The sequence below is a fragment of the Salmo salar genome, unplaced genomic scaffold (assembly GCF_965601325.2).
Source record: "Salmo salar unplaced genomic scaffold, fSalSal1 ptg000414l, whole genome shotgun sequence".
Taxonomy (NCBI): domain Eukaryota; kingdom Metazoa; phylum Chordata; class Actinopteri; order Salmoniformes; family Salmonidae; genus Salmo; species Salmo salar.
The window spans coordinates 595,001-609,619 of NW_027675380.1; the positions used below are offsets into that span (position 1 = coordinate 595,001).

The window sequence follows — 14,619 nt, forward strand, 5'->3', positions numbered from 1 at the left end:
ACTGGTAATGTTGTTGATACAGCAGTCTCATATAAAGACATCAGCAGAACAGAGAGAGGTAATGGATTTGGATACAATAACAAGTCCTGGAGTTTACAGTGCTGTAGAGGTGATTATTATTTCATACACAATAATGTTGTGACTAAAGTATCAGGCCCTCAGTCCTCCAGAGTAGGAGTGTACCTGGATCACAAGGCAGGTACTCTGTCCTTCTACAGGGTCTCTGACACAATGACCCTCCTCCACAGAGTCCAGACCACATTCACTCAGCCCCTCTATCCTGGGTTTAATCTCTATTATAATAGTACTGCTGAGCTGGTTAAACTGTAGTAGGGTCCACATAGATACTAGTCATGCTGGTGTAGTCTATAGCTGAGCTGGTTAAACTGTAGTAGGGTCCACATAGATACTAGTCATGCTGGTGTAGTCTATAGCTGAGCTGGTTAAACTGTAGTAGGGTCCACATAGATACTAGTCATGCTGGTGTAGTCTATAGCTGAGCTGGTTAAACTGTAGTAGGGTCCACATAGATACTAGTCATGCTGGTGTAGTCTATAGCTGAGCTGGTTAAACTGTAGTAGGGTCCACATAGATACTAGTCATGCTGGTGTAGTCTATAGCTGAGCTGGTTAAACTGTAGTAGGGTCCACATAGATACTAGTCATGCTGGTGTAGTCTATAGCTGAGCTGGTTAAACTGTAGTAGGGTCCACATAGATACTAGTCATGCTGGTGTAGTCTATAGCTGAGCTGGTTAAACTGTAGTAGGGTCCACGTAGATACTAGTCATGCTGGTGTAGTCTATAGCTGAGCTGGTTAAACTGTAGTAGGGTCCACGTAGATACTAGTCATGCTGGTGTAGTCTATAGCTGAGCTGGTTAAACTGTAGTAGGGTCCACGTAGATACTAGTCATGCTGGTGTAGTCTATAGCTGAGCTGGTTAAACTGTAGTAGGGTCCACATAGATACTAGTCATGCTGGTGTAGTCTATAGCTGAGCTGGTTAAACTGTAGTAGGGTCCACATAGATACTAGTCATGCTGGTGTAGTCTATAGCTGAGCTGGTTCAAACTGTAGTAGGGTCCACATAGATACTAGTCAAGCTGGTGTAGTCTATAGCTGAGTCTGGTTAAACTGTAGTAGGGTCCACATAGATACTAGTCATGCTGGTGTAGTCTATAGCTGAGCTGGTTAAACTGTAGTAGGGTCCACATAGATACTAGTCATGCTGGTGTAGTCTATAGCTGAGCTGGTTAAACTGTAGTAGGGGTCCACATAGATACTAGTCACGCTGGCTGTAGTCTATAGCTGAGCTGGTTAAACTGTAGTAGGGTCCACATAGACACTAGTCATGCTGGTGTAGTCTATAGCTGAGCTGGTTAAACTGTAGTAGGGTCCACATAGATACTAGTCATGCTGGTGTAGTCTATAGCTGAGCTGGTTAAACTGTAGTAGGGTCCACATAGATACTAGTCATGCTGGTGTAGTCTATAGCTGAGCTGGGTTAAACTGTAGTAGGGTCCACATAGATACTTAGTCATGCTGGTGTAGTCTATAGCTGAGCTGGTTAAACTGTAGTAGGGTCCACATAGATACTAGTCACGCTTGGTGTAGTCTATAGCTGAGCTGGTTAAACTGTAGTAGGGTCCACATAGATACTAGTCATGCTGGTGTAGTCTATAGCTGAGCTGGTTAAACTGTAGTAGGGTCCACATAGATACTAGTCATGCTGGTGTAGTCTATAGCTGAGCTGGTTAAACTGTAGTAGGGTCCACATAGATACTAGTCATGCTGGTGTAGTCTATAGCTGAGCTGGTTAAACTGTAGTAGGGTCCACGTAGATACTAGTCATGCTGGTGTAGTCTATAGCTGAGCTGGTTAAACTGTAGTAGGGTCCACGTAGATACTAGTCATGCTGGTGTAGTCTATAGCTGAGCTGGTTAAACTGTAGTAGGGTCCACGTAGATACTAGTCATGCTGGTGTAGTCTATAGCTGAGCTGGTTAAACTGTAGTAGGGTCCACATAGATACTAGTCATGCTGGTGTAGTCTATAGCTGAGCTGGTTAAACTGTAGTAGGGTCCACATAGATACTAGTCATGCTGGTGTAGTCTATAGCTGAGCTGGTTAAACTGTAGTAGGGTCCACATAGATACTAGTCATGCTGGTGTAGTCTATAGCTGAGCTGGTTAAACTGTAGTAGGGTCCACATAGATACTAGTCATGCTGGTGTAGTCTATAGCTGAGCTGGTTAAACTGTAGTAGGGTCCACATAGATACTAGTCATGCTGGTGTAGTCTATAGCTGAGCTGGTTAAACTGTAGTAGGGTCCACATAGATACTAGTCACGCTGGTGTAGTCTATAGCTGAGCTGGTTAAACTGTAGTAGGGTCCACATAGACACTAGTCATGCTGGTGTAGTCTATAGCTGAGCTGGTTAAACTGTAGTAGGGTCCACATAGATACTAGTCATGCTGGTGTAGTCTATAGCTGAGCTGGTTAAACTGTAGTAGGGTCCACATAGATACTAGTCATGCTGGTGTAGTCTATAGCTGAGCTGGTTAAACTGTAGTAGGGTCCACATAGATACTAGTCACGCTGGTGTAGTCTATAGCTGAGCTGGTTAAACTGTAGTAGGGTCCACATAGATACTAGTCATGCTGGTGTAGTCTATAGCTGAGCTGGTTAAACTGTAGTAGGGTCCACATAGATACTAGTCATGCTGGTGTAGTCTATAGCTGAGCTGGTTAAACTGTAGTAGGGTCCACATAGATACTAGTCATGCTGGTGTAGTCTATAGCTGAGCTGGTTAAACTGTAGTAGGGTCCACATAGATACTAGTCATGCTGGTGTAGTCTATAGCTGAGCTGGTTAAACTGTAGTAGGGTCCACATAGATACTAGTCATGCTGGTGTAGTCTATAGCTGAGCTGGTTAAACTGTAGTAGGGTCCACATAGATACTAGTCATGCTGGTGTAGTCTATAGCTGAGCTGGTTAAACTGTAGTAGGGTCCACATAGATACTAGTCATGCTGGTGTAGTCTATAGCTGAGCTGGTTAAACTGTAGTAGGGTCCACATAGATACTAGTCATGGGTCTGGTGTAGTCTATAGCTGAGCTGGTTAAACTGTAGTAGGGGTCCACATAGATACTAGTCATGCTGGTGTAGTCTATAGCTGAGCTGGTTAAACTGTAGTAGGGTCCACATAGATACTAGTCACGCTGGTGTAGTCTATAGCTGAGCTGGTTAAACTGTAGTAGGGTCCACATAGATACTAGTCATGCTGGTGTAGTCTATAGCTGAGCTGGTTAAACTGTAGTAGGGTCCACATAGATACTAGTCATGCTGGTGTAGTCTATAGCTGAGCTGGTTAAACTGTAGTAGGGTCCACATAGATACTAGTCATGCTGGTGTAGTCTATAGCTGAGCTGGTTAAACTGTAGTAGGGTCCACATAGATACTAGTCATGCTGGTGTAGTCTATAGCTGAGCTGGTTAAACTGTAGTAGGGTCCACATAGATACTAGTCACGCTGAGGTGTAGTCTATAGCTGAGCTGGTTAAACTGTAGTAGGGTCCACGTAGATACTAGTCATGCTGGTGTAGTCTATAGCTGAGCTGGTTAAACTGATAGTAGGGTCCACGTAGATACTAGTCATGCTGGTGTAGTCTATAGCTGAGGCTGGTTAAACTGTAGTAGGGTCCACATAGATACTAGTCATGCTGGTGTAGTCTATAGCTGAGCTGGTTAAACTGTAGTAGGGTCCACATAGATACTAGTCATGCTGGTGTAGTCTATAGCTGAGCTGGTTAAACTGTAGTAGGGTCCACATAGATACTAGTCATGCTGGTGTAGTCTATAGCTGAGCTGGTTAAACTGTAGTAGGGTCCACATAGATACTAGTCATGCTGGTGTAGTCTATAGCTGAGCTGGTTAAACTGTAGTAGGGTCCACATAGATACTAGTCATGCTGGTGTAGTCTATAGCTGAGCTGGTTAAACTGTAGTAGGGTCCACATAGATACTAGTCATGCTGGTGTAGTCTATAGCTGAGCTGGTTAAACTGTAGTAGGGTCCACATAGATACTAGTCATGCTGGTGTAGTCTATAGCTGAGCTGGTTAAAACTGTAGTAGGGTCCACATAGATACTAGTCATGCTGGTGTAGTCTATAGCTGAGCTGGTTAAACTGTAGTAGGGTCCACATAGATACTAGTCATGCTGGTGTAGTCTATAGCTGAGCTGGTTAAACTGTAGTAGGGTCCACATAGATACTAGTCATGCTGGTGTAGTCTATAGCTGAGCTAGTTAAACTGTAGTAGGGTCCACATAGATACTAGTCATGCTGGTGTAGTCTATAGCTGAGCTGGTTAAACTGTAGTAGGGTCCACATAGATACTAGTCATGCTGGTGTAGTCTATAGCTGAGCTGGTTAAACTGTAGTAGGGTCCACATAGATACTAGTCATGCTGGTGTAGTCTATAGCTGAGCTGGTTAAACTGTAGTAGTGTCCACATAGATACTAGTCATGCTGGTGTAGTCTATAGCTGAGCTGGTTAAACTGTAGTAGGGTCCACATAGATACTAGTCATGCTGGTGTAGTCTATAGCTGAGCTGGTTAAACTGTAGTAGGATCCACATAGATACTAGTCATGCTGGTGTAGTCTATAGCTGAGCTGGTTAAACTGTAGTAGGGTCCACATAGATACTAGTCATGCTGGTGTAGTCTATAGCTGAGCTGGTTAAACTGTAGTAGGGTCCACATAGATACTAGTCATGCTGGTGTAGTCTATAGCTGAGCTGGTTAAACTGTAGTAGGGTCCACATAGATACTAGTCATGCTGGTGTAGTCTATAGCTGAGCTGGTTAAACTGTAGTAGGGTCCACATAGATACTAGTCATGCTGGTGTAGTCTATAGCTGAGCTGGTTAAACTGTAGTAGGGTCCACATAGATACTAGTCATGCTGGTGTAGTCTATAGCTGAGCTGGTTAAACTGTAGTAGGGTCCACATAGATACTAGTCATGCTGGTGGTGATGGTCCCCAGATGTGATGATTTATTCTGCTCTGTTTTATGTACGATCCTTATTTTCTGACTGATTTGAATTTGAAGAGATTTAAGGTTTTCATATTTGATAAAATACAATGTCCATTTCCATGAATCATGATGTCTGGTGTTGATGTAACAACAGGTGGTCTTTTTAATCCACTATCCAGAGTCAGGAACAGATGAAGTTAGGTCTGCTACTGTTCAGTGATTAAATATATATACTTCTGTGAATATATGAACCATTTGCATCCAAAAATAAACTGCTCACATTCTGGAGATAAACTTTGTAAGGACTGTGTGTGTTTTGTGTAAATAGTTTCTGAAAAAAGTGTCCAGCTCAAACGCTGATTGTTGTTGTAAATGAGCGTTCTAAATGAGGGTTCTAAATGAGGGTTCTAAATGAGGGTTCTAAATGAGGGTTCTAAATGAGGGTTCTAAATGAGGGTTCTAAATGAGGGTTCTAAACGAGGGTTCTAAACGAGGGTTCTAAATGAGGGTTCTAAATGAGGGTTCTAAACGAGGGTTCTAAAGGAGCGTTCTAAATGAGCGTTCTAAATGAGCGTTCTAAATGAGGGTTCTAAACGAGGGTTCTAAACGAGGGTTCTAAATGAGCGTTTAAATGAGCGTTTAAATGAGCGTTCTAAACGTGTGTTCTAAATTGAGAGGTAGCCTGACTGCCATTAGGTACCGAGATGAGATCCTCAGACCCCTTATGAGACCATATGCTGGTGCGGTTGGCCCTGGGTTCCTCCTAATGCAAGACAATGCTAGACCTCATGTGGCTGGAGTGTGTCAGCAGTTCCTGCAAGAGGAAGGCATTGATGCTATGGACTGGCCCGCCCGTTCCCCAGACCTGAATCCAATTGAGCACCTCTGGGACATCATGTCTCGCTCCATCCACCAACGCCACGTTGCACCACAGACTGTCCAGGAGTTGGTGGATGCTTTAGTCCAGGTCTGGGAGGAGATCCCTCAGGAGACCATCCGCCACCTCATAAGGAGCATGCCCAGGCGTTGTAGGGAGGTCATTCAGGCACGTGGAGGCCACACACACTACTGAGCCTCATTTTGACTTGTTTTAAGGACATTACATCAAAGTTGGATCAGCCTGTAGTGTGGTTTTCCACTTTAATTTTGAGTGTGACTCCAAATCCAGACCTCCATGGGTTGATAAATTGGATTTCCATTGATTATTTTTGTGTGATTTTGTTGTCAGCACATTCAACTATGTAAAGAAAAAAGTATTTAATAAGATTATTTATTTCATTCAGATCTAGGATGTGTTGTTTAAGTGTTCCCTTTATTTTTTTGAGCAGTATATATATATATATATAGCACAATACAATCATCCTAACCGGAAAAATGTAGGCTACATTTGTCGTAGCGCTAACTGAAAAAAGATTGACCCAACACAAGCAGTCATATTTTCTAACTCTCGGCTGGCGTGAACTACAATATGAATTAGCTAATTGCAATTACTATGTATAATTAATCACATCACGGGGTGAGCTCACCATTGATCGAAATAATTAGGTAAAACACTTTCTAGAAATCGACAGTAATCCGACGATTAGTTTCAGCGTGCAGCCATGCATTTTTTCCCTCCTAACTCTAACCTGTCTCTCTGTCTGTCTCTCTGTCTGTCTGTCTGTCTTTTCAGTAACACCTCCTAACCCTAACCTGTCTGTCTGTCTGTCTGTACAGTAACACCTCATAACCCTAACCTGTCTGTCTGTCTGTCTAGTAACACCTCCTAACCTGTCTGTCTGTCTGTTCAGTAACACCTCCTAACCCTAACCTGACTGTCTGTCTGTATAGTAACACCTCCTAACCCTAACCTGTCTGTCTGCCTGTCTGTCTGTCTGTATAGTAACACCTCCTAACCTGTCTGTCTGTCTGTCTTTTCAGTAACACCTCCTAACTCTAACCTGTCTGTCTGTCTAGTAACATCTCCTAACCCTAACCTGTCTGTCTGTCTGTATAGTAACACCTCCTAACCCTAACCTGTCTGTCTGTCTAGTAACACCTCCTAACCCTAACCTGTCTGTCTGTCTGTCTGTCCAGTAACACCTCCTAACCCTAACCTGTCTGTCTGTATAGTAACACCTCCTAACTCTAACCTGTCTGTCTGTCTCTGTCTGTCTGTCTGTATAGTAACACCTCCTAACCCTAACCTGTCTGTCTGTCTAGTAACACCTACTAACTCTAACCTGTCTGTCTGTCTGTCTCTCTGTACAGTAACACCTCCTAACTCTAACCTGTCTGTCTGCCTGCCTGTCTGTCTGTCTAGTAACACCTCCTAACCCTAACCTGTCTGTCTGTCTGTATAGTAACACCTCCTAACCCTAACCTGTCTGTCTGTCAGTCTGTACAGTAACACCTCCTAACCCTAACCTGTCTGTCTGTCTGTCTGTATAGTAACACCTCCTAACCTGTCTGTCTGTCTGTCTGTTCAGTAACACCTCTTAACTCTAACCTGTCTGTCTGTCTGTCTGTCTAGTAACACCTCCTAACTCTAACCTGTCTGTCTGTCTGTCTGTCTGTATAGTAACACCTCCTAACCCTAACCTGTCTGTCTGTCTCTGTCTGTCTGTATAGTAACACCTCCTAACCCTAACCTGTCTGTCTGTCTGTCTGTCTAGTAACACCTACTAACTCTAACCTGTCTGTCTGTCTGTCTGTCTGTACAGTAACACCTCCTAACTCTAACCTGTCTGTCTGCCTGCCTGTCTGTCTGTATAGTAACACCTCCTAACCCTAACCTGTCTGTCTGTCTGTACAGTAACACCTCCTAACCCTAACCTGTCTGTCTGTCTGTACAGTAACACCTCCTAACTCTAACCTGTCTGTCTGCCTGTCTGTCTGTCTGTCTGTCTGTATAGTAACACCTCCTAACCTGTCTGTCTGTCTGTTCAGTAACACCTCCTAACCCTAACCTGTCTGTCTGTCTGTCTGTCTGTCTGTATAGTAACACCTCCTAACCTGTCTGTCTGTCTGTACATTAACACCTCCTAACTCTAACCTGTCTGTCTGCCTGTCTGTCTGTCTGTATAGTAACACCTCCTAACCTGTCTGTCTGTCTGTTCAGTAACACCTCCTAACTCTAACCTGTCTGTCTGTCTGTCTGTCTAGTAACACCTCCTAACCCTAACCTGTCTGTCTGTCTGTCTGTCTGTCTGTCTGTACAGTAACACCTCCTAACCCTAACCTGTCTGTCTGTACAGTAACACCTCCTAACCCTAACCTGTCTGTCTGTCTGTCTGTCTAGTAACACCTCCTAACTCTAACCTGTCTGTCTGTCTGTCTGTCTGTCTGTCTGTCTAGTGACACCTCCTAACCTGACTGTCTGTCTGTCTAGTAACACCTCCTAACCCTAACCTGTCTGCCTGTCACACGGGGTGTGATCGTTCTACAGTGGTTCCTGAAGCGCTGTGTGATTAGAACACTGAATTGTGCACTACAATTAACTGTGGACCTTGGTCAAACACAGTGCACTATATAGCCTAACACTCATTTAGAACGCTCTTTAGAACGCTCATTTACAACACTCATTTACAGCGCTCATTTAGAACCCTCATTTAGAACGCTCTTTTACAACACTCATTTAGAACACTCATTTAGAACGCTCATTAACAACACTCATTTAGAACACACAGTTAGAACCCTCATTACGAACACTAATTTAGAACGCTCTTTTAGAACACTCTTTTAGAACGCTCTTTTAGAACGTTTCTTTAGAACCCTCTTTTAGAACCCTCATTTAGAACGCTCATTTAGAACGCTCTTTAGAACCCTCATTTAGAACCCTCATTTAGAACGCTCTTTAGAACACTCTTTTAGAACACTCTTTTAGAACGCTCTTTAGACCACTCATTTAGAACCCTCATTTAGAACCCTCATTTAGAACGCTATTTTAAAACCCTCATTTAGAACCCTCATTTAGAACACTCATTAGAACCCTCATTTAGAACACACATTTAGAACCCTCATTACGAACACTCATTTAGAACACTCGTTTAGAACACTCGTTTAGAACGCTCGTTTAGAACGCTCTTTTAGAACCCTCTTTTAGAACCCTCATTTAGAACGCTATTTTAAAACCCTCATTTAGAACCCTCGTTTAGAACGCTCATTAGAACACTCATTTAGAACACACATTTAGAACCCTCATTACGAACCCTCGTTTAGAACGCTCTTTTAGAACGCTCTTTTAGAACCCTCTTTTAGAACCCTATTTTAGAACACTCATTTAGAACACTCATTTACAACGCTCATTTAGAATGCTCTTTAGAACCCTCATTTAGAACGCTCATTTAGAACACTCAGTTAGAACACTCATTTACAACACTCATTTAGAACGCTCATTTAGAACACTCATTTAGAACACTCATTTAGAACGCTCTTTAGAACACTCATTTAGAACGCTCATTTACAACGCTCATTGAGAACACTCATTTAGAACGCTCTTTAGAACACTCTTTAGAACACTCATTTAGAACACTCGTTTAGAACGGACAGTTTCCAATGACGCAACAATCAGCGTTTGAGCTGGACACACTTTTTTCAGAAACTATTTACACAAAAACACACACACAGTCCTTACAAAGTTTATCTCCAGAATGTGAGCAGTTTATTTTTGGATGCAAATGGTTCAGATATTCACAGAAGTATATATATATATATATGTATATATATATATCACAACACAATCATCCTAACCGGAAAAAATGTAGGCTACATTTGTCGTAGCGCTAACTGAGGATAGATTGACCCAACACAAGCAGTCATATTTTCTAACTCTCGGCTGACGTAAACTACAATATGAATTAGCTAATTGCAATTACTATGTATAATTAATCACATCACGGGGTGAGCTCACCATTGATCTAAATAATTAGGTAAAACACTTTCTAGAAATCGACAGTAATCCGACGATTAGTTTCAGCGCGCAGCCATGCATTTTTCCCCTCACAGAAACCGAAGATAATAAAAGACAAGATGAGTTCGGTCTGTTTATAGTGTTGAAGGGGTGTGTCATCTACCGTCGTTCACATCCCACCATTCATTTCCGGAAGTCCTCAAAAAATGAGTGAACTCTTACTCACCTCATTTTGTTATAACATCTTTGGTCAAACGGATGATTACGTGAAACCCAGAATGCATTGTATGTCAACAAACATGGCTCCATACACATAGCTCATCATAATCAGTATAACCTTCAAATAAGTATTTTACACACATAATATGTGCCCATTACAATCTATGCAAGAATCGGAATGCATGATTTGTCACCCAGAATTGAAAACATGTGAATAAAACAGTAAATACACAAATAATTACCTCACAAAACATTTTCTGATGGTGATTTATTGATACAAGTGACGCATGCCGGCAGTCAATCACGTCCCCTCTCACTCTGAGCCATTCAGTGTTGTTGTTTATGTATGTAGCTAGTGAGCTAAGCTGTAGCATTAGCAATGTCTTTCAAAAGGAGACAACTCACAAATGTGGAAATTCTGGAGATTTTTTTTACAATTCTGACAATGAGTCTGAGTCTGAAAGTCAGGAATCAGATTCTGACAGTGAGGAGCTGCCCCCCCCCCCCCCCCAACCTTGTAGCCATTGAGAACCCTGAATCTGAGGTTCCCTTGTCCACTGACCAAGTACCAGGTCCCTTTGAAGATGCTGGTGGTGATGGAGGGAGACCGACAGTGGATGAAGTACAGGAGTTCTGTGGTAGCTGGAAGGCCACCAGTCATTTCACCCCTCCTGGCCCTGCTGTTTGTTTTGATGAGTCCCAGTCTGGAGTCCATTTCCATCTGAGGCAGAGTGCTTCAAGTTGTTTCTGACAGAGGAGCTGGTGGGAAACCATAGTACAGGAGACCAATCGCTATGCCTTGGAGCTACAGGAGAAGAGAGAGCCAGGAGTGAGGGGGGAAACTCGCTAAATGGGTGACAACCACAATTAGTGAAATGTATACCTTCCTGGTGACAGTCCTCCTCATGGGGATAGTAAAGAAGAACTCCCTAAGAGAATACTGGAGCACAGATCCTATGTTTGCAACTCCCTTCTTTGCCACCCTCTTTTCCCAAGACCGCTTCCTAATTCTGCTGCGATGCCTGCATTTCGTCAACAATGCTACTGCCATCCTAAGTGACCCGTTATACAAAATAAGAATTGTTCTTATCAGCCTGACTAGGGCTGGGCGATATATTGATATAAAAAATATATCGATATATATTTTAAATGTGATATGAAATTAGACCATTTCGCATATATCGATATAGTTGAAATTTGCGCTTTGATTCTTGCTCCAAGCAAGCTGCAGACCCGGAGCTCTCTGCGCTGCTCCCCGCGCCTCCTCTTTCATGCACAGAGGGCGGAGGGGCAGGAACAGACACTTCAACAAACATGGAGGAAGCAACAGCGTCTGCGGAGCGTTTTGACGAGGAATTGGTTAGTAAAAGAAAAAGCATTGGCTCAGTCATTTGGAGATGGTTCGGATTCAAAGTATCAGATGAGCAACAAAATCACGTTATATGTAGGCAGTGCCATAAAAAAAGTTACAGCCAGGGGTGGAAGCACTACAAATCTTTTTCACCACCTAAAACAGTGGCACAAACTGCAATACGAAGAGTGTGTGAAACTGCGCGCTGCAGAAGCCCCAGCCGCAAGCCGTCGACAACCCGATAAAGCTCCAGCCCCGAAACAAAGCTCACTGCAAACTTCATTTTCCCGCAGTGTGCCTTTATGAAAAGAAAATTGGCAAGTGGTGTACTATAACTACAGCGGTGTCCTATCACATTGCTAAAGATATGGTCCCTGTTGCAACTGTGGAACAAGTCGGATTCAAAAAAGCTACTGAAAACTATGGACCCGAGATATGAGCTTCCCAACTACTTTACACGAGAAGCACTGCCACAAATGTCCACTGAAGTCAGGCAGAGCCTTGCTGACCGGCTCGCTAACGGGACCCATTTTGGCGTTGACCAGCGATATGTGGTCGAGCAGGACAATGTGAGCCTTTACATGAAGCGTGACATGTTCACTTCATTCAACGACTGGGGGAGATGAAAACAGCGTCGTGTCTCCAAAACAAGTTATTTCCCCCCAGGATCACACCGGTGAGCATATAGCTGAGGCCTCGCAGGACGCAAGCTGGGAAACTCCAAGAAAAGCATCCGGTTGCTATAACAACCGCCAACGGGAGCGACGTGGTCAGAGCGGTGGAGCTGAACGATGAGGATGCAGTGCTTCGGTCAGACTACACTTGGCTATTGGGGAGTGCAGTGTTTTATTAAGGACTATTCACATATTTTACTTTAAATAAAAAAACATATTAAAATATTAGTTTTTCATTATTTTCCTTTGTGTCTGTCTGCAACTTGTTTTGTTTTATGCTGCTGTCTTGGCCAAAAAATGATTAATAAAACACAAAACATAAAGTGTTAAAAGTAAAATCACTTACAATACAGGATGGTAGATTTCAGAACCATATTTATTAGGTTATTGGATAAGAATTAGTGATGCATTGATGTGTTTACCACTTTAATGTTACAGCTGGTAAAGGTGAGGTAATTATGACTTTAAAATGCTGGTTAGCCTGTTGATATCATCAAGGTAACATATTTAGTTATTATGATAGACTATAGTTTTTTCTCTGGATTGAAGAGCCAACTGCAAAGTAACTAGAAACTAATGTTGACACGTAGGTAGGCCTAAACATTGTGGAGTTTTTAGTGGAGTAGAAATATGAAGTAGCATTAAATACTAAGCATAAATACTAAGAACAACAACAAGAACGAAACATCAGTAAATGTACATACAGTATAGTCATCATTTATAAATTATACACAAATAATAATACATAAAAATCACTTACAGGATTCAAATTCACAAAATAAATGAATATAATATTTGATATTTATGATTAGGACTGGCGTTGATTTAAAAAAAATAAACTATGAAACAAGAAAATATTAATGTAGAATATTTCTAAAGCTTGATTTTGGAAAGCACTTAGTTGTATGAGTGTGTTAAAGTGAAAACAGAGTCAAATTTCTCGCATAAGCACATTTGTTTAATAGTTTTTTTTATGATTCTGACAGGACATGGCATGAATGACAAGCGCGTCACCCGGGCCATTTCTCTGTGCAAGAGAATTGTAAGCTGTTTTTGGTACAGCTGGAAGAAAAGGAGACATCTTGCTGAAGTCCAGATTCAGCTGGGTCTGCCAAGTCACCAACTCATAACCGAGTCTGCCACACGCTGGGGATCAAGGCAGCAGATGATAGAGAGAGTCCTGGAGCAGGAAGGAGCACTGGCCAAAGTCCTGTCTAATGACAAAAAGACCAGGCACCTTGTCCCTACCTGGCAGGACTTAGAGGTCCTAGAAGCAGTCCAAAAGGTCCTGAAACCTCTCCAGGACTTTACCGATGCTTTGTCAGGTGAGGAGTACGTCACTCTATCATATGTAAAACCTGTGCTGCACCTTTTTAACGACAGTCTCCTGGCATGTGAAGAGGGTGATAGCGAGCTTTGCAAATCGATCAAGACCAGCATTGTTGAGTACCTCAACCGCAAGTATTCTGACCCAGCCACTACTGACCTATTGGAGATGGCTTCATTTGTGGATCCACGCTTCAGGGCCACCTATATCCCAAGTGAAAAAGTTGATGCATTGAAGCACAGAGCTGTCTTGGAGGTGGAGACGCTACTGGCTGATCAGAGCAGCTGTCAACCGCCTTACCTACGTGTGCCAACTGTGCCTGAGCCTGCAGATTGAGAAGCAGCAGTGGCACCAAAAGCTAAGACACTGGCAAGCTTCTTCAAGCAGCGCACAGCCACCACCACTGCGCCACCAACCAAGAGGGAGGCTATTGAAAATGAACTGTCAAGTTACTTGCAGTCAGCAAGTGTGGAGAGTGACACTGATCCCCTCAAGTGGTGGAAGGATCATGAAGTTGTCTTTCCAGCTCTGAGCCACCTGGCAAAAAAGTATCTCTTGGTACCAGCTACCAGTTCACCCTCCGAAAGGGTTTTCAGCTGCAGTGGCAATATCGTGACCTGCCACAGAGCATCTCTGAAGCCGGATGCCGTTGACAGGCTGGTGTTTCTCGCACAAAATCTTTAAACGAAGGAGGACACGCTTGTCTTCTAATGTCTACCTCAAGACAGCATTACTGTTTATCAAAGTAAAAAAAGAGGGGGAAAATGTTTATTGAGTTGATAGTCTGTTTGTTGTGCAACTGGTTGAGGCTGTTCAGATAAGAAATTGAGTTAACAAAAAGCAAATGGTAATCTCAGGCTGATGTTTAAAAAACATTTTCTCAAACTGAGCACTTTATTTTGTTCTTTATTTATATATAATTGCTGCCCTTACTAGGGTTTGTCATATTTTATTATTTTGTAATGTTCGTTATTTGCATCTGTGGATTTGTTAGAAAGGAGAAGAAATCTGTAATTTGATTTTAATAAGCCATTTAAAAGTTGTCAAACTAAAAAAAAAGTTGACTTTTCTCATAAATATATATAATATTTATTTCAGAAAAAGATAGGCCTATTTTATTTTAT

General features: G+C 42.5%; 2 protein-coding genes and 1 long non-coding RNA gene across 3 annotated transcripts in view; 1 reads left to right on the plus strand and 2 right to left on the minus strand.

Moving 5' to 3' along the window:
• Positions 1-1,264, plus strand: part of LOC145875976 (tripartite motif-containing protein 16) — a 10,749-nt gene extending 9,485 nt beyond the window's left edge. Inside the window, exon 6 of the mRNA XM_082971753.1 lies at positions 1-1,264. This exon is cut by the window's left edge and continues 188 nt beyond it. Within this exon, the coding sequence (XP_082827879.1) occupies positions 1-330 (330 nt within the window). The 3' untranslated portion in view covers positions 331-1,264.
• Positions 1-14,619, minus strand: part of LOC145875995 (uncharacterized) — a 459,138-nt gene that overhangs the window by 180,367 nt on the left and 264,152 nt on the right. The gene's annotated exons all lie outside the window — the stretch shown is intronic.
• On the minus strand, positions 10,395-11,687 carry LOC145875977 (uncharacterized). The gene is made up of 2 exons (XR_014391386.1): positions 11,027-11,687; positions 10,395-10,948 (listed from the first exon to the last, which is right to left on the minus strand). It is a non-coding gene; the product is annotated as an uncharacterized LOC145875977 (long non-coding RNA).